The sequence below is a fragment of the Microcaecilia unicolor genome, chromosome 1 (assembly GCF_901765095.1).
Source record: "Microcaecilia unicolor chromosome 1, aMicUni1.1, whole genome shotgun sequence".
Classification (NCBI taxonomy): domain Eukaryota; kingdom Metazoa; phylum Chordata; class Amphibia; order Gymnophiona; family Siphonopidae; genus Microcaecilia; species Microcaecilia unicolor.
The window spans coordinates 239,182,280-239,206,474 of NC_044031.1; the positions used below are offsets into that span (position 1 = coordinate 239,182,280).

The window sequence follows — 24,195 nt, forward strand, 5'->3', positions numbered from 1 at the left end:
AATTTCAAGGTCTTCTAAAAAATGCGTGTTTTTGCTATTGTCTAGAGATAGTTTGTGATCAGGAGACAAATGAGTGCAGTTACCTTTTACCATCGCATTGATTAATTCCTAAATCTTTCACCATCAGATGTGATCAATCTTGTTTCTAGAAAATATATATATATAAATATGTAAATATATGTTTGTGTATGTTGATGTAATGATCCGAGCAAATGAATGATTCTATAACTTATGATAAGGTTAAGTTGCGAACAAATTCTTGGAAATAAAAGAAGACTGTTCTCGTGTGATTGGCAAGGTAAAATTATGTATAATCATACCTGATAATTTTCTTTCCATTAATCATAGCTGATCAATCCATAGACTGGTGGGTTGTGTCCATCTACCAGCAGGTGGAGATAGAGAGCAAACTTTTGCCTCCCTATATGTGGTCATGTGCTGCCGGAAACTCCTCAGTATGTCGATATCAAAGCTCCATCCGCAGGACTCAGCACTTAGAGAATTACACCCACGAAGGGACACTCTGCCCAGCTCACCACCGCCGAAACGGGGGAGGGGAATTAACCCAGCTCATCCCCACACAAGTGGGGGAGGGGAATCCGTCCAGCTCATCCCCGCGGAGCGGGGGAGGGACACCACACCCGCCGATGCGGGGGGATCTGGCTTATCCTGCAACCGCAACCGCGGGAGGAGCTGACTGACCCTAACACCGCCGAAGCGGGAGGGGTACAAAGCTGCCCTACAGCCGCACGAAGCGGGAGGGAGTGCCGGCAGAATTTTAAGTCTCAATCCAGCCCCGTAAAACGGAGGGGAGAGGAATGCAGCAGCTCACTGCAACACAAACTCGTCTTAACTCTTGAAGAATCCAAGTGAAAAAACTTGAACACGAAGTCTTTCTGAAGTAACTGAAGACTAAACTTGAACCTGAAATGCAACCAGAATAAAAACAGTACAGATATCTGGGAGGGGCTATGGATTGATCAGCTATGATTAATGGAAAGAAAATTATCAGGTATGATTATACATAATTTTACCTTCCATATCATCAAGCTGATCAATCCATAGACTGGTGGGATGTACCGAAGCAGTACTCACCCAGGGCGGGACATTGAAATCCCTGACCTCAACACTGAAGCTCCAAACCGGGCCTCCGCCCGTGCAGCCACAGTCAAACGGTAATGCTTGGAGAATGTATGAGCCGAAGCCCAAGTTGCCGCCTTGCATATCTCTTCCAAGGAGACGGATCCGGCCTCTGCCATCGAGGCCGCCTGAGCTCTCGTGGAGTGAGCCTTCAGCTGGATAGGCGGCACCTTCCCCGCGGCCACATAAGCCGCTGCAATGGCTTCCTTGACCCATCTTGCCACTGTAGGCTTAGCAGCCTGCAGACCCTTACGAGGACCTGCAAACAGGACAAACAGATGATCCGATTTCCGGAAATCATTGGTCACTACCAAGTATCTGATGATGACTCGTCTCACATCCAGATATTTAAGAGCAGAGTACTCCTCTGGGTAGTCCTCCCTACGAAAGGAAGGGAGACAGAGCTGCTGATTCACATGGAAGCGAGAACCAATCTTGGGCAGGAAGGAAGGCACTGTGCGAATAGTCACTCCTGCCTCAGTGAACTGCAGAAAAGGCTCTCGACATGAGAGCGCCTGGAGCTCGGAAACTCTTCTGGCTGAAGTGATAGCCACCAAAAAGACTGCTTTCAACGTCAGGTCTTTCAGAGATGCCCTCGACAAGGGTTCAAAAGGCGGCTTCTGCAATGCTCTTAGTACCAGGTTGAGATTCCACGCAGGCACCACTGAGTGCAGAAGAGGGCGCAGGTGATTAACTCCCTTGAGAAAGCGCACCACATCTGGCTGCGAAGCCAGGGAAGCACCCTTCAGGCGGCCCCTGAAGCAAGCCAGAGCCGCTACCTGGACTTTAAGGGAACTGAGCGACAGGCCTTTCTCCAGACCTTCTTGCAGGAACGCCAACACTGAAGAAATTGGAGCAGTGAAGGGAGAAAGTGAGCCTGCTTCACACCACGCTGCAAAGATACGCCAAACCCTGGCGTAAGCAGTAGAAGTAGAGCGCTTCCTCGCTCTCAGCATAGTGGCGATGACCTTGTCTGAGAAGCCCTTCTTCCTCAGACGCTGCCGCTCAATAGCCAGGCCGTAAGACCAAAGGGGGAGGGATCCTCCATCACCACGGGACCCTGATGTAACAGGCCCTGCTCCACTGGCAGCCGCAGAGGATCGTCGACTGAGAGCCTGATCAAGTCCGCATACCAGGGACGCCTGGGCCAATCCGGACCCACCAGGATTACCCTGCCGGGATGCTTTGCCACCCGGTCTAGCACCCTGCCCAACATGGGCCAGGGCGGGAACACATAGAGAAGCTCTTGTGTCGGCCACTGTTGGAGAAGAGCATCTACTCCCAGGGATCGAGGGTCCCGTCCTCTGCTGAAAAAGCGCGGCACTTGGCAATTGGCCGATGACGCCATCAGATCTAGGCTCGGCTGGCCCCAGCGCTTCGTGATGTCCAAGAACGCCTGAGCAGATAGCTGCCACTCTCCGGGCTCCAAGGTATGGCGACTGAGAAAGTCCGCCTTGACATTCATGACTCCGGCAATGTGGGCCGCTGAAAGCTGCTCCAGGTTCGCTTCCGCCCACTGGCAAAGATTCATAGCCTCCTTGGCTAGAGGGGCGCTCTTGGTACCTCCCTGGCGGTTGACATAAGCCACAGCTGTGGCATTGTCCGACAGGACCCGTACAGGCTTCAACACCAGTACCGGGATGAACTCCAAAAGCGCCAACCGAATGGCTCTGAGTTCCAGGAGGTTGATAGACCACTTTGCCTCCGCAGGAGACCAGAGCCCCTGCGCTGTCCTTCCCAAGCAGTGGGCTCCCCAGCCCGACAACGAGGCGTCCGTCGTGACGACAATCCACTCTGGGGTCACCAGAGGCATTCCCGCAGACAACTTGTCTGTCTGCATCCACCAGCTCAGCGCCTTGCGCACTGCTGGGTCCAAGGGAAGGCGCACAGCATAATCCTCCGACATCGGAGTCCAGCGCTGCAGCAAAGAGTGTTGAAGTGGTCTCATATGAGCCCTGGCCCAGGGCACAACTTCCATCGTGGCCGTCATAGAGCCCAACAGCTGCACATAGTCCCAAGCCCGAAGGGGAGAGGCTACTAGGAACTGGTCCACCTGAGCCTGAAGTTTGACAATCCGATTGTCTGGCAGGAACACTCTGCCCACTTGGGTGTCGAATCGAACTCCCAGGTACTCCAGGGACTGAGTCGGGCGCAGCTGGCTTTTCTCCCAGTTGATGATCCATCCCAGGGAGCTCAAAAGAGCAACTACCCGGTCCACAGCTTTGCCGCACTCTGCATAAGAGGGGGCTCGGATCAACCAGTCGTCCAGATAAGGATGGACTTGTACCCCTTCCTTTCGTAGGAAGGCCGCGATGACCACCATTACTTTGGAAAAGGTCCGCGGAGCAGTAGCCAACCCGAAAGGGAGGGCTCTGAACTGGAAGTGTCGTCCCAGGACTGCAAAACGCAGAAAGCGTTGATGAGGAGGCCAGATGGGAATATGCAGGTACGCTTCCTTGATGTCCAAGAATGCCAGGAACTCTCCTGCCTTCACTGCCGCTATAACAGAGCGGAGAGTCTCCATGCGAAAGTGCCGCACTTTCAAGGCCCGATTGACCCCTTTGAGGTCGAGGATAGGCCGGACAGAACCTCCTTTCTTTGGTACCACAAAGTAAATGGAGTAACGTCCCTTGCCAAGCTGACTTTCTGGCACCGGAACGACCGCGCCCAGGCGGATCAGATTGTCCAAGGTCTGCCGCACTGCCACAGCTTTGACCGGAGACTTGCAGGGAGAGAGTACAAACCCGTCTTTTAAGGGTCGGCAGAACTCTAGTTTGTAGCCGTCTCTGATGACTTCCAGCACCCACGCGTCTGAAGTTATTGTGGTCCACTCGCCCAGAAACGAGGACAGCCGTCCTCCAATCTGCACTGGGGCGTGGACCAAGACCCCTTCATTGGGTACGAGACCCTGGGGGAGGACCGGAGGGAGCACCTCCGGGACGGCGGTCTCTGCGAAAGGAATGCTGCTTGGGGGAGAAATTCCTCTTGAAGGAAGAGAGGGCAGAAGAACCCGACTTGCCCGGGCGGTACCGACGGGCTTCCTGCAACCGTCCTCTGGAGGTACCGGGACGAGTACTAGCCCGAGCCCTGACCTCTGGTAATTTCTTGCCCTTAGACGTGCCGAGATCGGTCACGATTTTGTCCAGCTCGACCCCAAAGAGCAGCTTGCCTTTAAAAGGCAACCTAGCCAGGCGGGATTTAGAGGCGTGGTCCGCAGACCAATGTTTCAGCCAAAGCCACCGCCGCGCAGAGATTGTCTGAGCCATGCCTTTCGCTGAGGCCCTCAAGACATCATACAGCAAGTCTGCCAAATAGGCTAAGCCCGATTCCAGGGCCGGCCAATCAGCCCTCAAGGAATGATCCGAGGGGGAAGCCCGCTGCACCATAGTCAGGCACGCCCTGGCCACATAGGAGCCGCAAACTGAGGCCTGCAAACTTAAAGCAGCCGCCTCAAAGGACGACCTTAAGGCCGCCTCCAATCTTCTGTCTTGGGCGTCCTTTAGGGCCGTGCCACCTTCCACCGGCAACGCCGTTTTCTTAGTCACCGCAGTGATTAAAGAATCCACGGTAGGCCACAGATAGGCCTCACGTTCACTCACAGCCAAAGGATAGAGGCGGGACATAGCCCTAGCCACTTTAAGGCTCGCTTCTGGGACATCCCATTGAGCCGAAATTAAGGTGTGCATGGCATCATGCACGTGGAAGGTTCTAGGCGGGCGCTTCGTCCCCAGCATAATGGCAGAGCCAACAGGGGCTGAGGGAGAGACGTCCTCCGGAGAGGAAATCTTCAAAGTGTCCATGGCCTGTAACAACAGGTTGGGCAAATCCTCTGGGCTAAAAAGCCGTGCTGCAGAGGGGTCATCTGCTCCATCCGAGCGGGGATCCGTCTCCTCCAAGGAATCCGCAAAGGACCGTTGGGAGACCTCAGACACGCTGCCCTCATCTACATCGGAGGAGACAAATTCCTCCAAGGCCTGGGAATCAACCCGAGGGCGTTTACCTCTGGGAACCTCAACCTCTTTACCAGACGAGGGAGCAGGGGCAGCGTTGTGCATGAGGAAGGCCTGATGCAGCAGCAAAACAAACTCGGGGGAGAAACCCCCCAGACTGTGCTCTTCCGCAGCCTGGGCAACAGCCCTAGACGCACCCTCAACCGGCGCTCGCAATAGCGGGGGAGAGACATGCTGCGCTTCCAAAATGGCGTCCGGCGCGAAACTCCGCGAAGGAGCCGCGCGGGAAGAACGGCTCTTAACTTTAGCCGCTTCTGTGCCGTCGCCCAAATTAAGGGCGTTCATGGCATTAATGTCTCCAACCTCAAGGGCGGCCCAAGAAGAAGCCGTCCGAGCCGCGTGGCCGGCCAAGATGGCGGAGGCGAGGAGCGGGGGATGGGCGTTTATGGCGGGAAAAACCGCCACGCCGGAGGAAGGACCGGGACATTCATCGGTCACGAAACTGTCACCCAACAAGGGCGAATCAGGCTTTAAGACCCCCGCATCCCCTCTAGAAGCGCTCAAGCTACCCGGGGAGCGACCCTTTGCGCCCTCGCCCTCCGACGCCATATGCCACGAGGAGAAGAATCGGGGAACCCCCTGCCCGCTATAAAAAGGTAAAAATTACCTGCTGTCCGCTCCGAGTTGTAACGACCTGGTGTCCCAGTGAGTAGCTGCAATAGACGCTTAAATAAACGTCGAAATAAACGCCTTTAAGGACGTTCAAAATTTTTTTTTTTTAACGGAGCCAGCGGGAGGGGGGAGAAAAGGAGGGACCTGGCACCACCAGGTTTGCACTTGCTCAAAAGAGCCCTCAACCCCAGGCACTCAACAAAACCTAAAAATTAGGCTTGGAGGCCTAGCCAGAGCTGCTGCTGTGTGTGACCACCACCTGCTGAGATAGAGAACATACTGAGGAGTTTCCGGCAGCACATGACCACATATAGGGAGGCAAAAGTTTGCTCTCTATCTCCACCTGCTGGTAGATGGACACAACCCACCAGTCTATGGATTGATCAGCTTGATGATATGGAATTTAAAATTATATAGTAATGGATATCCAAACAGAAAACTGTTGCTTAACTATTTACCTTTAGGATAAATAATATAATACTGGATTTTCAGACAGGAAATTATCATTTACTTTAGTAATCATGGGTATTACCATAGAATCTTGGTAACATCTGTATCAATTTTGTTAGCTCATTGTTTTTAATGGGGTATCCTCCAAGTCCATATATTTGAGTCGATTTAATATATTCTCAGATCCCCTATATATGTAAATTATAGACCAACTGATTGCTCATTATTGCTTTCATTTTATATTTTTACTTGTTTTATATGTTATTTCATATATAAGTTTTTTAAACCAACTTACTGTCTATACATATATTTTTATATTACGTTTTTAAAACTTACTGTCTTTTCATATATTTTTATATGATGTTTTTATATGTTGTTTTCTTAATTATACTCCGGATGCAGGCCTTGTAGGCTGAAATACAGCTGTGTCGAGTCTTGCTCATAAACCCTCTCAATTGTAAAATGTTATCTTGTTAATCAACTATTAAATTTCACTTTTAACTGGACTTTTATTTGAAGCGTCATCCCCTTTTTTAAATTATATTTTAGACATCTTCACTGTTTTGTTTGTTTGAGTGATGAGAGAAAGCCATGTGCTTTTCCTTCAAAATTATTTGGTGCAAAGCCCCACAAGTATAAATTAGGGGTGGGCAATGATTAAAAATTTTAATCAAAATGAATCATGGTATGAAAAATTTTAATATCACGATTAATCACACCTCTGGGTTGGATGGCTTGGTATTAGTAAATTCCCACTGAATGGAATTTTTTTGAAACCGCAGAATATAATGAACAGTTGCATACACATAATTCCTTCCTACAGCACATTGCTCCCCTTCCCCTCCATACTGCATCCTTTCCCTGTACATTCACCCAAGTGTCTCTCCTTCTGCTGCTAAACCTGTTAGCCCTGACACATGACACCCATCTCTCTCCTCTCTTGCTGCTGCTGAACCCCTCCCCCAGCACACAGGTCCAGCATCCCCCCCCACACACCTTCCCTCTGCTACATTATGCCAAGGTGAAATAAGACAGGCAGGGGAGTGAAAGCAATGCTGGACAACAGAGGGAGTTAAAATTTTTGAGAAGGATTAAAAAATGTAATCCTATTAAAATTTTAAAAAAATCTAATTAATAGAGCACTAAATACCCACTCCTAGCATAAATCTGTGAATTTTCCACCAACATGGACAATTTAAAAATTGCCCCTTTTGAGGTTTATTTTATAAGGGACTTGAGTATGTGGAATAAGATCTTATGCACACAAGTAGACTCATAAAAGTGTCCAGGGCTTTATATATTTTTAAAAGTAGGCACATAGCAACTTAGCATCTACTTTTATACAATCTGAGTACAGATGTTCCTGAGGGCAGAGAATAAGGCTGCCTGAGGGCAGGACTGGTACTTATTCAGATATTTGATAAAATGTGACCATCTCTGGGAAAGGTGACTAAAAGTCACCAGAAACAAAAAATTAGGTTTTAAGACATTCTGTTAGAATAATTTGTGATATAGCAGTCCAAACCTCATTCTTTTATGTGAAAAAATAAAATGAAGTTACAGAAGTTCAAACATGTAACTTCTGCAGACTGCATATGGACCCGTGACATGAAAAACTGGCCAGTCTCAACACTTTGGATCTGAGGCTACAAATATGCACAAATGTGCCTACTGTTACTGGTACATACACCCCTTTCTGCTTCTTAGAGCAGGAGTCAGGGGCCTCCTATTACCTGAAATTTCCCTGTAACTTTAATGTTATCTATCAGTCATCAAAGTATGGTTTTTTTTTTTTAACCTTCTCACTTGACTGCTTATTTGGAAGCTAAAAGGATGTCTCCTTTGACACCCACTAGAACTGGTTAGGTTTCAATATTTAATTTGCTCTCCCACCATGTATGTGGTATGCATTCCTACCCTCTCCCCACCCCGAGAGATATTTTTCTTTGTTTTTTATTCCCATACTTATTGGGGTCTTTTAACTTGTGGATTTCAGCTGTATATGAGATGTGGACTTTAGCTGTATATGAGGTGGGCATTTTCCTTGAATATTTACAAGTATTTTCCTATATTAGCTTATTTTTGTCTCTTCATCACAGCTTTACCATACAAGTTGATACTATTTATTGGTACTGAAATTCGTGAATGTAAACAGGTGTACACATGTTATTGCAAAGGTTGTATGTGCAAATAGGGGGCGGGGGGGGGGGGGGGGCAACGAGAGAACTGGGGGTTGCTGTTTCATGTAATTTACAGCATTTGTTTGTGCTTCCTTGGGTCTAATCTACTATGATGATGAGAATAATGGCAAATTCCAAAGGACTGAATCCCCAAGAAAGTGCAAATTCATGTTTAAAGAAATGTTTTGCTTAAAAAGGGTAATATTGTGTGCATACAGGAGACTCATTTGTAAGGTCACACTGAAGAATTATTAGCTCAAACAATATGAGTGCTTTAGCAGGCGTACGACTGGTAGCGCTATATAAGTGATTTATAGTAGTAGTAGTTGGCAAAGAAATAGAAATAAAGCCTAAATTATCTTACAGCATGGGAGAAGGATTTGGGATACACACTAACAATCAATGGGAATAGATTTTTCAAAATTTCAAAACTTTCTATAGCATCATCATCACTAGTGGAAATGGATATAAACTACTTTATAGTTGGCATTTAACTCCTGCTCCATTACATAAAATGAACCAAGAAACTCCAGATGATTGTTGGAGGGGACATGGAGGTCCAACTGTTTTGGCAAGAAGTGGGTATAGACTTGGGCAGAACAGTCTACCTAACCATGTTAACATATCTTTTAAATTGTTCAACAGACGGATTTTCTGAGGAGAATACACTTATTATGTATATCTGTACTGTAGCCAGAAATGAACTGGCCAAATCTTGGGGGGAAAGATATCCCCTCAAAATCAGGGATATCAAACATATAAATGACAAGTGACCAACTCACCCGCAAATGCGCAGTAGAGACTTCCCTCTCTGTCCCACGCAAGATGTGATGACGTCAGAGGGCGGAACAGAGAGGGAAACGGACGGACACTGCCGCTGGAGCCTAGAGACGAAGCAACATCGCCGGCGCACCAACCTCCACCCCCCCATCCCCGACGTTGTCACCGCCGCCGCTCCTGCCCCCCTCCGTATCGGGCCCCCTGCACTGACATGACAGTGCCTCTCACCTCCGTGTGGAAGTGCTGCAGGCAGCAGCAGAGCGATCTGCTGCTGCCTGCAGCGCTTTCACACAGAGGTGAGAGGCGCTCTCATGTCAGTGCAGGGGGCCTGGCACAGAGGGGGGCAGAAGCGGCGGCGAGGAGGGTAGCTGGACATGGGGGGAGGGCAGGGGGGAGAGAGGAGGGTTACCGGACATGGGGAGAGAGCAGGGCAGAGAGGAGGGTTGCTGGACATGGGGGAGGGCAGGGGAGAGAGTAGGGGGTGAGGCCAAGGGAAAGAGGAGGGTTGCTGGATATGGGGGGAGGGCAGGGGAGAGAGGAGGGTCAGTGGACGGGGTGAGGCCAGGGGAGACAGGAGGGCTGCTGGACATGGGGGGAGGGCAGGGGAGAGAGCAGGGTTGGTGGACGGGGGGGGGGGAGGCCAAGGGAAAGAGGAGGGTTGCTGGATATGGGGGGAGGGCAGGGGAGAAAGGATGGTTGGTGGACTGGGAGAGGCGAGGGGATACAGGAGGGCTGCTGGACATGGGGAGGGAGGGCAGGGGAGAGAGGAGGCTTGCTGGACATGGATGGATGAAGGTGAGAATTATTACATTTTGCAAAACACAAATCTCGCCCGTTTTAACGGGCTTAACGGCTAGTATAGTATAATTTGGCATATCTACTCGATGACTAACTTGACCATGGTTAAATATAAACCGAGCAGAAATTTGAGAAGCTTTGGCAACCTTGGATTAGATGGAATGAATGTTGTATCTCAATAACCTGATCTATTGTATTATTGAACGACTGGCTTAATGGCTATGTCTATCAATATGACTGGACTAAGGGCCTTGACTTGACTTTACTAAAATTTCTGGCTAATTGATATCTTTTGCTCTCTTTCTATTGTTGGATTTTTCTCTTTTCCTGCACTTTTCTAGTAGATTAATATGATCCAATGTTAGGAGTTATATGTCTTATACTACTACTACCAGCTTGGTACTAGGGGAAAGGAGAGGGGAAGGGGGTGAGCAGGGCCGGTCTTAGCAAGTGCGGGGCCCTATGCAGACCAATTTGGTGGGGCCCCTACCTAGCCCCACCCCCACCCTAGCCCCGCCCTAGCTCCACCCCATTGATAAAATTATTCCATTTTTAGAACATTTTTTTATTTATGAAATTTCAAATAATGACAAATGAAGCTAAACTTGTACAAAAAACTGATTGAAATAATAAGCACAATGCTATCATGAAACCTCCCCTCCCCAGAAATTATTCAGTTCAAGTCCACTACAATTAGTAGTTCCAATTCTCATAACAAAGGAGAATAAAGGAAAAATATTAAGAAAAGATTCAGTACTTTCAAATTCCCCTATTACTCTGTAACCCATATATGCAATAAAATAAAAATGAAATGAAAAGATATACAATAAAATTAAGTGATATGTAAAATATAATGTACAATATAAAAACATATAGACCACCAAGGTATTAAAATTGTTTTAAAATATATACCACAACTCTCTGACTCAAGAAGACTCCGACTCTGCCATCCATAATTGTCTGACAACACACAGAAAAAAATAAGTAAAAAAAAAAAAAGTCACAGTTAATACCTTATACACCAATATACCAGCCATACGGAAAATGCAGATTATCAACAATATGAAGCTAGCAAGGGATCATAATATCACAATTCTCATGTAGAGCCACAAAACACCCTTTTAGAGATAGTGTGTCATGATTTAGGCTCTACACCCTTTCCGATGTTTGGTGCCACCTTAGTAAGGCCAACACACAATCTCTCCACTGCAAAACACTATACACAAACGTGTGCAAAAACACACTCATAACCTTAAACCATAAACAGCACTAATTCCAAGGATAGGACGAGCTACAACCTTATGCGTGGCGTGGAAAGGCAACTGTAATTACACCGGGCTCTAAAACACCAGTGCACAACCTAGTGAAAAAAAACAAACAAAAAGGGCTGCAAACTATATGCTAGCAGAATACTGCACCTTCCTTGATCACACCTGAAAAACACATGAATGCAAAATACTGAACTGGAAAGTTACCTCAAGAAGTCAGACTCAGTGTGTAGCAATACTACAAATATTAAAACTTACATGAAAATATCACAGATGCACATTTCCAAAAACTAACATATTCCAATTAATAAATCCTGAATAAAATAGTGTGACTTTGTTTTTCTGATCATGCTGGCTCAGTATCCGATTGTGCTCCGTTTCCAGGGCTTCCTTTCCATTTATTTCTTTACTTTCCGCCTTTCTTCTTCATTTCTTGCCCTACATCCGTAAGTAAAAGCTGGGTCCTCCGCAGACTTGACTGTCCAGTGGATCCAGCTTCTGCCTATTTTCTATATCCATGTGCACTTTTTCTCCTCTCTTCCTTTTCCCTCACCTCATCTCCTTCCTCACTCTTCCCTCGCCTCCATCCATGTCCAGCATTTCTTCTCTCTCCTCCATCCACCCATGTCCAGCGACCCTCCTGTCCCCCCTGCCATCCATCTATGTCCAGCAACCCCCCCCTGTCCCCTCTGTCCTCCCCTGCCATCCACCTATGTCCAGAGACCCCCTCCCCTCCATCCACCCATGTCCAGCGACCCTCCTGTGCCCCCTGCCCTCCCCTGCCATCCATCTATGTCCAGAAACCCCCTCCCCTGCCATCCACCCATGTCTAGCGACCCTCCTGTCCCCCCTGCCATCCATGTCCAGCAACCCCCCCTGTCCCCTATGCCCTCCCCTGCCATCCACCCATGTCCAGTGACCCTCCTGTGCCCCCTGCCCTCCCCTGCCATCCACCTATGTCCAGAAACCCCCTCCCCTGCCATCCACCCATGTCCAGCGACCCTCCTGTGCCCCCTGCCCTCCACCTATGTCCAGAACCCCCCTCCCCTGCCATCCACCCATGTCCAGCGACCCTCCTGTCCCCCCTGCCATCCATGTCCAGCAACCCCCCCTGTCCCCTATGCCCTCCCCTGCCATCCACCCATGTCCAGCGACCCTCCTGTGCCCCTGCCCTCCCCTGCCATCCACCTATGTCCAGAACCCTCCTCCCCTGCCATCCACCCATGTCCAGCGACCCTCCTGTCCCCCCTGCCATCCATGTCCAGCAACCCCCCCTGTCCACTATGCCCTCCCCTGCCATCCACCCATGTCCAGCGACCCTCCTGTGCCCCCTGCCCTCCCCTGCCATCCACCTATGTCCAGAACCCTCCTCCCCTGCCATCCACCCATGTCCAGTGACCCTCCTGTGCCCCCTGCCCTCCCCCTATGTCCAGAAGCCCTCCTCCCCTCCATCCACCCTCCTGCCCCCCTTGCCAACTGCCATCCACCTTTGTCCAGTAACCCCCCCGTCCCCCCTGCCCTCCACCCATGTCCCGCGACGCGAGTCTCCTCGTTCCCCTGCTGCTCCCCCTCCCTCCAGCAACCTGAGACATCTCCCGTCTGACCCCCCCCTCCCCGACCCGCCAAACGACCCTCTTCTGTCGCCCGCACCTCACCTGACCCGACCCAGCATTTAAAAAAAACCTCCAAGCGGCGGTGCCGGTGCCTCGTGTCTGAGGGAAGAAAACTCGCTTCGTCGTTGGCCGACCTTCCCTCAAGTCCCGCCCTTGCAGAAGTTACATCAGAGGACGGGACTTGAGGGAAGGCCGGCCAACAACGAAGCGAGTTTTCTTCCCTCAGACGCGAGGCACCGGCACCACCGCTTGGAGGTTTTTTTTAAATGCTGGGTCGGGTCAGGTGAGGTGCGGGCGACAGAAGAGGGTCGTTTGGCGGGGAGGGGGGGGTCAGATGGGAGATGTCTCAGGTGGCTGGAGGGAGGGGGAGCAGCAGGGGAACGAGGAGACTCGTGTCACGGGACATGGGTGGAGGGCAGACGAGCGTGGTCGTCGAGGCAGAGGCGAGGCACGCCGCGCGGGGCCCTATGCGGCCGCCTCGGTCGCCTCTGCCTAAGACCGGCCCTGGGGGTGAGGATAGTGCTTGTACTAAAAGCTCTCTGTTCTGTTTTGATCTTGTATGGTTATTTTAAGTGCAGGGCCGGTGCTAGAGTTTCTGGTGCCCTCCTGCAGCCCATTGATCAGCGCCCCCTAACCATTCAGGGTCGGGGTCACTATGGCTCTTACCCTACAGTAGCCACACCCCTTTTACCAGCCATGGCGCATATAACCAGGCATCATTGAAAATATTACACCAGTATAGGAGAAGAAAAAACTTTTTTTTCATTATAAATAATTTCTGTAAACTGTTATAGCTCCAGTATACTCAAAATGACATAAACCAAATTAGCATACAGACCAGGAATTAGGAGAACAGTCTTGCCAAACCTGCAACAATATGTTATCAAAATCTCAAAACCTAACAAACAGATCTCTATTCAGACACTTGGCCTTGCACTCACACATGCAGAACAGAGGTAGCCCCTCTTCAAATTTTAACCTGAAATCCTAAGAAGCTAGACTCTGCATGCAGCACAATACCAGAAAAACAGAAAGAAACACGTTGCTATACATTGCAAAGTAAGACAGCAGATGTAAATTCTCAAATTGGACATATTCCAAACACTAAAATGAAAATAAAATGATTTTTTTTCTACATTTGTTGTCTGGTAACTTTGTTTTTCTATTCATGTTGGTCCCAGTCTCTGATTCGGCTGCTCTCTATCTGTTCTCTTAACTCCGTTTTCAGGGTTTCCTTTCTATTTATTTCTTTACTTTCCTCCTTTCTTCTTCATTTCTTGCCCTACATCCATAGGCAAAAGCTGGGTCCTCCGTGGACTTGACTGGAGAAGGTATAGAGTGGATCCAGCTTTTGCCTACTTTCTCCATCCATATGTAGTTTTTCTCCTCTTTTCCCTTTCCCTCATCTCTGTTCAGTATGCATCTCCTTCCTCTTTCTTCCCTCCCCTCCAACCATATGCATCTCCTTTTCTCTTTTCCCTCTCATCCATCCATGTCCAGCATTTTTCCTCTCCCCCGCCATCCATGTCCAGCATTTCTCCGCTCTCTCCTCCTCTCCATCCATGTTCATCTCACTTCCTCTCTCTTCCCTTCCCTCCATCCATCCATGTCCAGCATTTCTCCTCTCCTCCATCCCTGTGCATCTACTTCCTCTTTTTTGTTCCCTCCATCCCTGTCCAACATTTCTCCTCTCTTCCCTGCCCTCCACTCCATCCATGCCCAGCATTTCTCCTCTGTCCCCTCCATCCATGTGCATCTCCTTCCTGTCTTCCCTCTCCTCCATCCATGCCCTGCATTTCTCCTGCCCACCCCTCCATTCATCCATGTTCAGCAACTCTCCTCTCTCCCCTCCTCTCCATCCATCCATATCCAGCAACTCTTCTCTCTTCCCTGCCTTCTCCTCCATCCATATCCAGCAATTCTCCTCTCTCCTCTCCTCCATGTCCAGCGATTCTCCTGTGCCCTCCCCTCCCATCCATGTCCAGCGATTTCTCCTCTGCCCTCCCCTCCCATCCATGTCCAATGATTTCTCCTCTCTCCCCTCACATCCATGTCCAGTGATTATCCCCGCCCCTCCCCTTCCATCCATGTCCAGCAATTCTCTGCCCTCCCCTCCATGTCCAATGACTCGCCCCAGACCCCACCTGCCCCCCTTTTAAGCCCCTGAGTTCCAGTTCAACCCCAGCCCTCACCTGCCCGCCCTCTTCTCCCACAACAGTCCTCCTTTCCTTCCTACCGCCTGTAAAAACTTTTATTTTACTTCAAGTCGCAGCGGCGGCAGGCTCAGCTCAGCTCCAGCCTTCCCTTCCCTTTCAGTGTCCTGCCCTCCTCTGACGAAATTTCCTTTTTCCATGAGGGCCGGACACCAAGAAGAAAGGGAAGGCTGGAGGTGAGCCGAGCCTGCCGCTGCTGTGACTTGAGGTAAAATACAAGTTTTAAAGGCAGCAAGGTGGCAGGAAGGAAAGGAGGGCTGTTGTGGGAAGCTGAGGGTGGGCAGGTGAGGATCGTGAGGACCTCTCCCGGCAGCGGTAAGCAAGGCTTGTGGCACCCTCCAGAGGTTGGCACCCCCCTGCCATGGTTACTGCGCTTCAGTGGGCACTGAAGTAACAGTGACTCACATGTCATGCTATATAAAGAAAAACGACAAATAAACAATTTTTTTAAAAAATGAATGAAACTAAAATTTAAAAAGAAAAAGAAAATGGGTTCAAACTGTTGTACAGGTGGTACTGTCTCACTTTATAGAAGATATATATGGATTACCCAAATGAATGCTGAAGTGTGGGCATACAGGCACTTTTTTTCCATATGTGGTGGGAGTCTGTCAAAGTGAGGAATTTCTGGGAACAACGTAATACTGCCATGGAAGACATCATTAGGCATTCAGTTGGCTCAGGATCTTAGAGATGTCCTTTTAAAAAGGGAAAGTGAAGAACTAGGGCAGGGGTTTTCAACCTAGTCCTTGGGACACGCCCAACCAATTGGGGTTTTAAGCAAAACCCCGACTGGCTGGGTGTGCCCGAGGACAGGGCTGAAAACCCCTGAACTAGAGGCACAAGATGAGAGAATTTTGAGATATTTATTTATTGAGATTTAACAACCCACCTTTCTGAAGAGAATCACCAAAGGTGGCGTACCAAACTTTAAGAGCTTTCAAAATAAGTTAAGCAATCTGTATAGTAACATAGTAAATGACGACAGATAAAGACCTGTACGGTCCATCCAGTCTGCCCAACAAGATAAACTAATTTTACAAGGTATGTGATACTTTATACTAGAGTTTGATTTGTCCTTGCCATTCTCAGGGCCAGACCACAGAAGTCTGCCCAGCACTGTTCTTGTACTAAGTTCTGAAGCTAATATCGAAATCCCTTAAAATTTACACTCCAGTCCATCCATATCTATTCAGTCACGATCAGGGCATAGACCGTAGAAGTCTGCCCAGCACCTGTTTCACTTCCCAATTACCGGCGTCACCACCTAATCTCTGCTAAGATTCCATGGATCCATTTCTTCTAAAAAGGATTCCTTTGTGTTTATCTCATGCATGTTTGAATTCCATTACCGTTTTCATCTCCAACACCTCCCGCGGGAGGGCATTCCCCTTCAACGTCAATTCATGTCCTCTAGTTCTACCTCCTACCCGTCTCTGAAAAAGGTTTGTTTGAGGATTAACACCTTACAAATATTTGAACGTCTGTATCATGTCACCCGTTTCTCCTTTCCTCCAAGGTATACATGTTCAGGTCAGCAAGTTTCTCCTCGTACGGTAAGCTCACAACCCCAAGATGTATAAACTGAAAGAGAAGCAAGGTGGGATATGTACTGGACCTGGCTACAAAGAGCATAAAGCAAGCATAAGTGGGATCTCTTTTTTTATTTTATTAAAGTCACAAAAGAAAACAGCAATATGCACAGCTTATAATACAGCAAAAGTGACCAACTTTTTGATGAAAACCCATTACCTCACCCCCAACTCCTGCACCCACCCAAATCAAGGTACCACCATATCTGCACAAGAAAACAATCCCAACCTGAGTCAATTGCATTGTTCCTTCATGATGACCCAGAGGACTTAACAGCTGGTACACATTACCAAATCCCTCCTACTTCCCCCCCCCCTCCACCCACCCCTTCAGGAAAATATGCTCTAAGTCACAGATTCAATAAAGAACAACGGGGGATCACAACTTTTAACAGTTGTGTGAGGCCAACGGATGCAAACATATCCCTAACCACTTGTCTCGGGGGGGGGGGGGGGGGAAGATTTGAGGGGAGTGACTGGGGAGTTCGGGTACAGTATTATTAAAAATGGATATGTCACTCTTAAAAATGGATTTGTCAATTGTATGTTGGATTTTTATTCTAAGGCAGTATGAGTAGAAGTTGATATGAATGATCCTGTTGTGAAAATCAATACAAAGTTAATGGGGGAGGGGGGGGAAGAAAGAACTGCACTGGTAATAGACGTGTCATTGCCAAGTAATTACCCTGAGAATCATGTAGAAAGAGCGAGACAAGATCCTCAAGTACCAAGAAATGTAGTTGAACGCCAAGAAATGCAGCACAAATGTTTCCCATTGTTTTCAATGCACCAGGCTTGAAAGTATTTTAATTTAATATTTTCAATACTAAATACATGCAATAATTCCAAACAATTAAAGAAACCAGAAAACAAAGGGAAATCTAAAAAAAAAAAAATCATAAATCTAAGCCAAAATAAATGTATAATCACATAGACTCCATTATTGAGAAGCAAAGGAAAGACAATCTAAAATCAATATAAATAACCAAGGAGGTCCTAGTCAATCTTTACAATGTTATACTTGAACTCCAAACCCACCTCATTTATTATAAAACTCACTTATCATACAGATCTAGAAAAAATACTAAAACATTCTTATCCTTGTGCTTAAAGATTCCTTTTAATCTTAGAGAATTTCCTCATCTCAGTACATTGCCTATACATGTTACTTCCTATAAACTCCAGAAGGAAGCTCTTTGGCACAATGCAAGACCTATGGCAAGTGTTAAAGTAAATTTAAGAGACTGGGATCATATTCCACATAACTCTCGTTTAAAAATGAGATTCTTTACAGTCATGGTATGCACATAACCAATCATTTGGAGTCACTGCCCCTGAGAGATGGCTATGTATATAGGACACACCTTAAGAACAAGTGGTTGCTATATAAGCAAATGTGACAGCAGTTCATATATACTGTAACCCAATATCGCAAGTGGCCTGTTACACTAGATATCGGCAGTGGCGTACCTAACATATTTGACACCTGGGGTGGATTTTTTTTTAAACATCCCCCTCAATGTTTTTGGTAGTTCTGAAATGGCCACGTGACTTCAGCTCTGCTAGCCTTAATTTACTGTTGAGTTGCCAAACATTAGGGTACAGCAAATACAGATATGTATTATCTGTATTAGCTGTACCTAATAGAGCAGCAAGCTGAGAACCAGGGAAGCCAGGATTCAAATCCCACTGCTGCTCCTTGGGTGCATGTCACTTAACCCTCCACTGCCTCAGGTACAAAACTTGAATTGTAAGCCCTCCAGGGACAGGAAAATACCTACTGTACCTGAATGTAACTTGCCTTAAGCTACTAAGGAAGGTGTGATCTAAATTCAAATCCAAAATCCGGTATCAGGCATACTATGAAGTAATACAAAATACTACAAATATCACTCTGGCCCTACAGAGCAATTCTGTAAAAAGAAAAGGTGGGAGGTTGACCACGGATACCAAAGACTGGAAAGATGAATCCTGAAGTGAAAATGTTTATTGTACAATTTTTTTGTAGACTCCTGATGCAGGCCTAGTGGCCGAAACACGCCTGTCTCTCTGCGAGCATCTACTACTACTACTATTTAGCATTTATATAGCGCTGCCCTCGGTCTCCTGTCTCTGCCCTCCCAACCAGCATCTACCATCTTCTTTAGGCTAGCAGCAGCAAAACAAGCTATACACATCATGCGGCTGCTGGTCCCATCCCCCGCTTATTATATCATCTTCCTGTTCTGGGGTAGAGCTGGCAGTGGCGTATATGCAGTGTGGCCCTGCAATGTGTTTTAGCTTGTTCTGGTCTAGAAAAGCAGCAGGGAGGAAGGGAAGGCATCCTGCTGACCCAACTAAGTGGAGCTTGTATCCCATGAACAGCTTCAAGACCAAGAAGCTCAGAAGGTGTAGGGAGCTAATGAATGAATGGAGAGAATCAAGGAGTGCATGAGACAGTGTAAAGTGTGGTTGAGAAAGGAGAAGGAAGAACCAAGTTTTGTATGTATAGGGATTTTTAAATGGGGGTGGGGGGGTGGGAGAGAAAGATACCTTATTTAGCATTTACACAAACATATATTCTGCCGAATCACAAACTTTTATGTAACTGGAAAAGACTCTTCACTGCTCTAAAAAAAAAAAAAATTAATAAGACAGAAAACTGAATTCTGAAACACAAGCATAGAAATAAAAGTGTTTAGAGAGCTCAGAATCTTCATTCTATTCATGTTTTGTGTGTCCTGATGCAATAAAAAAACTGCATTTTAAAAAATTTAGCAGAAATCTAAAGAAATTTCAGAGGACCTACGAAAAATTAGGTGACACGGTGCTAAGAGCATTTCTAAACATTTGGGGTGTCATCCATCTACTGTCAGATGGTCTACTAATGGAAAACGTTGAAGACTACAGTGACTCTACCCAGAAGCAGTCATCCTGTCATCATTTTAAGAGTACACTGGAAAATCATCCACAGAGTTACAAACAAAATCATATCTTAGCATGTACACTTAACAGTGGCTATGAACTGTGAGTACACACAGTAAAAGCACCCGTGTATTTTACAACATACAGGTTTTTTTTTTGTAATAATTGTCCCATAAGGTAGCATTCATATTATTAGTAATATACAGAGACTTTCCAAAACACCTATTTCCTTCACAGTACTCAACACCTGACCAAGCTGTAGTAAATATTTATTTAAAAACTCCTATGCAGCAGGGGCGTATCTGAACTGCAGCGGTAGGGGGGGCCAGGGCCAGAGTGAGGGGGCACATTATAGCCCCCCCCCCCCCCGCCGCCGCCATTGCCGATCCCCCTCCCCCCAGCCGGTGCCATTGCCAAACCTCCCCCTCCGTTGCTCGCCTACCTTCGCTGGCGGGGGACCCCAACCCCCGCCAGCCGAGGTCCGCGTCCTCCTGCCGCTGCCTTTAAAGAATTCCGTCAGCTGGCGGGGGACCCCCAACCCCCGCCAGCCAAGCCGAGGTCCTTTCATTTTTCCACTGAAGCTGGCGCCGACGAAAGTTTCTTTTGAGTCTGACGTCGAAGCGAAGGTAGGCGAGCAACGGAGGGGGAGGGTTGGCAGCGGTAGGGGGGTCCAGGGCGAAATCTGCGGGGGCCCAGGCCCCTGAGGCCCCACGCAGATACGCCCCTGCTATGCAGTAGCAATTTAAACTTCTCCAGCTTTAACTGTTAACTTAACTAGCCACGCCTAAACTGCTAAGGGGCCCTAAACTGTGCTTGTGTATCTGAAAAAGAAAAAATGCTTATGCTGGCCCCCAAGTAAGTTCAAAGTAAAATTCGGTATGGTACAGGCTGCTATGCGAGTCTTAAAATACTCTCTGCCAGCTGATGTGAAAAAGAAAGAGCAACAGGATTTACCTTTCGTGCAGGGGGATTTCTCTTGTAAAAATGCTCCTTGTACTCATCCATCCACACCTCAGCAGCCCGTGCTGTGTTCTGAATGAAATTGGGCCTAGCGTAAGGCGCCTTCTTTGGAAACACATGGCCTACATGTGAGCAAGGATGAATCTCCAGGGTGCCTCCACACTGCCAGACCTATTAAAGAAAACGAGTGAAAAGAACACAAAACATATTAATTTCAAAATGGAGATACTTACCACTAAATATACACTTCAAAAGTGAAACATCAGGATTATCTTATGTACTGTGGTAAGTCAAATTGATTTGAGACTCAAAAGACAAGTTTGCACCCTCTGGATTGATGGTATGGATCTGGGTCCTGAAAAGTTCAGGAAGGCTCTGAGTTTCAAAGCCAGACCTGCTCCAACAGTCAAGTAAAACTAAGCATCTACCTGACTGGTGCCGAGTACCAGTCTGGGTTTTTCATTATACTTGCACTTTTTTTCTAGTGAATATAATACAGCCAAAAAGAATTAAAAAACAAAATTCTCCGTCCATTTGCAAATATGGCAGAATGCTGGCAGTGGAAGTGTTGAGTTTCTCTGCAAGCCCTCAACAGTGTACTTCAACCATGTCTTCTCTTTTTTTTTTTTAATATATGCAGTTCCCAAATCAACAAAATAGCAAATAGACAACTTCAGATATCCAAAAGGGAACAGTAAAAAATAACCCCTAAACTAAACAAACACATCCCTCCTTACTCCCATCCCTCCCCCCATCCAATGGAATAGAGAGTCCACAAATGTCAGATGCCAAGGGTGTGATAGTGACACGTTCAAATACAGCCACTCCATAGGATAAGATGCATTGCATGTTTGTGCCATGTCTTGTGAATACCATCAATAAAGAACTTCAAATTTTTTTCAAATGTTAAGAGTCTCTCTTGTCTGTGTGACACCAATTTGCTAAGATAAAAGGCTTGCCATGGAGTATAACCTTCTTGGTTGGAAGCTGTTTGGTCCATCAAAAGTGAGATATTTCCCATCTCAAGATAGCAATGCATTGGAAAATAGCTTTGGCCTGTGGGAAGGTAGTACCCCCTGATTGAACCTGCAAGAGTAGAACTGTGGGGGCCCAAAGGTATATTTACAAGGTATAGTTACATCAAACACACAAGAAAGCATTTGTGTCCACGCCGACCAAAAGGCACGGATCAGGGGACAATCCTACCAGATATGGAAATAACTACCAATTATCCTGCATCCCCGCCAGCATAGATTAGAAACCCCCTTTCCAAATTTAGATACAAACTCTGGTGTCAGATACCATCTATACAACACCTTGCTCAATTAAATTAGGTAAAATAGAAATCTTACAGGCATTACGGTGTATATCTGCCCATTGCTAATTAGTCAACGCTACCCCCAAGTCAGTAACCCATTTAGTTTGATAAATGGGAGCAGAGAGCATCTTCCCCAGAAGGATATCATAAATCTTGGAAATCAATTTTCCCCAAGCATTAAAAAAGAGGTAAGAGCATCTCCCAAATCCTGAGCACCACCGCTATGCAGAAAAAGATGTCAGAGTTGCAAATATAGATAAAACTCTGTACTGGGAAGATTAAATTGGGCCCTGAACTTCTGGAAGGAGCAGAAAGTGCTGCCACCAAATAGGTGCCCCACCTCATACACTCCCAAAGCTTCCCATCTATTCAGTAAGGCAGGTTCCCACCCAGGGGAAAAGAACAGCACTGCTCAGAGAGGGGCCTTGAAGGATAACTCTTTCATGCCCACTAGCTGTTTCCCAACCTTAGCAAATATAGCCATAATATGCTCCAAGGAGGGGTTCGAAGCTTTCAGAAGATTCTTTATCCCCCCCTGGGCACCAGAGTAGATTACACCAATACTGCTTATTAAAATAAGTTATTTCCATCCAAACCCACTGCTTAGGATGGTGCTCATAGCAAAATCAAGCAGGGGTTTTACCTGGGCTGCATAAAACTACAGCATAAAACTAGGCACCCCTAGGCCTCCCACTGCCCTACGGCGAGTCAAAATAGTCCTGTATTATCCTAGGAAGTCACCTTTTCCAGATGAAAGAGAACATCTTCCTAGCCAGGCCTGCAAGTTGCGAGGCAGAGATATTAATTCGCAGTTTGGTGTACAGCGCTGTGTATGCCTTGTAGCACTATAGAAGTGATAAGTAGTAGTTTGACACAAGTACAGCTGTTTAGGATTTCCATCTTACAGATGGAAATCCTCCCCATCCATGTCTGGTTCAGTTTCTGACATCTATCAAAACTAAGCATTAATTCAGAAATTACCCTCCCATAGTTCAGCAAGTATAGCTTTTTCAAATCCACTGGGATCTTTACACCCAATTATTGTATGAAGGCCGAGGCCCAAGCAAAAAGAAATGTACTCTTTAGAATCTGAACCATCTCACCTGGCAGGTTAATATTTAAAAGCTCGGACTTGGTAGCATTCATTTTAAAGACAGATATACCATCATATCTAGAAAGTAGGGCAGTTAAAGCTGTAAGAGACCCCTGTGGTTGGCTGAGAGTGAGTAAGATATCACCAGCAAATAGATCTTAAACTCTTCACTCCCACCAAGAACCCTGTGTATGTTGGGGCTTTGTCGGATAAAAGTTGCCAAGGGCTCTACAACTAAAGCAAACAAAAGAGGTGATAAGGGGCACCCCTGTCATGTCCCCCTCACTCAAGGGAATGACTCAGAGTAGCCCCCATTCACCCCGATACAGGCCAGAGGAGTACTATAGAGTGCCTAAACTGCGACTTTCTCTCTCAACCGTCCCGCCCCTTCTGATGCAACTTCCTGTTTTGTAAAAGCTGAGATGGTTCAGAGAAAAGGTCTCAGAGTAGGCCACTATTAACCTATGAGTGCTGCTGCACGGGTGAAGAATAGAGGAGGTAATTTTAAGGTATGGGGGTATGGAGGAGAGCAGGGTGGGGGACAGGAGATTCATCCCCTGCTTAAAAATTCCTGGCTACGCCACTGAAGTTACCTTCTTAATGATTGAATATTACCACTTAGACTTAAAAGAGTAATTTCATAAAACATTTTCACATATAAAATGCTGATTTACTTATGTACCCTTCTATAAATATCTCAAACACTATACTTAAACATTTCTCCCAAGTTAGTCAGTGGCATTTTCTCTTCTCTTTCTTATGAACATTTATAAGAAAGAGAAGAGAAAATGCCACTGACTAACTTGGGAGAAATGTTTAAGTATAGTGTTTGAGATATTTATAGAAGGGTTGATGTATAGTCTCCACACGTTTGAATAGAGGTCTCTTTAATTTGATTTACTTATGTAAACATTCCAACACTGACCAGCACAAAAGCATGGGCCAGGACAAGATGAGACTTTGCTGATAAGATGGAGAGGGTTGGAGTTTGGGCAGCGCATGGGCAAAGTTTGCAAGTATGTATGTAGATTATAAAGTACTCTAATCTACACATATGCTTGCACAATCCAGGAGTGGGCATTCACACATGCTTGAAAGCAGATGAAAAAAGTGTCCAGACTTGCAAGGAAGGTGCAATTTCTTCAAATTATAAAATACTCGTGCAAGAACACAGAGGTGCAAATGTATCTTTATTTTAAAAAAAAAACAAACAAAAAACCCACACAAGTAGGCACCTAGGTGCCCTGTTAAACCAGGCACCCCG

The 24,195-nt window shown here is 46.9% G+C and overlaps 1 protein-coding gene across 1 annotated transcript in view; it reads right to left on the bottom strand.

The window, feature by feature from the left end:
* GALNT4 (polypeptide N-acetylgalactosaminyltransferase 4) overlaps nucleotides 1–24,195 on the bottom strand; it is a 182,039-nt gene that overhangs the window by 49,371 nt on the left and 108,473 nt on the right. Inside the window, exon 7 of the mRNA XM_030204970.1 lies at nucleotides 20,515–20,691. Coding sequence (XP_030060830.1) covers nucleotides 20,515–20,691 — 177 coding nt within the window. The remainder of the gene's footprint in view (nucleotides 1–20,514; nucleotides 20,692–24,195) is intronic.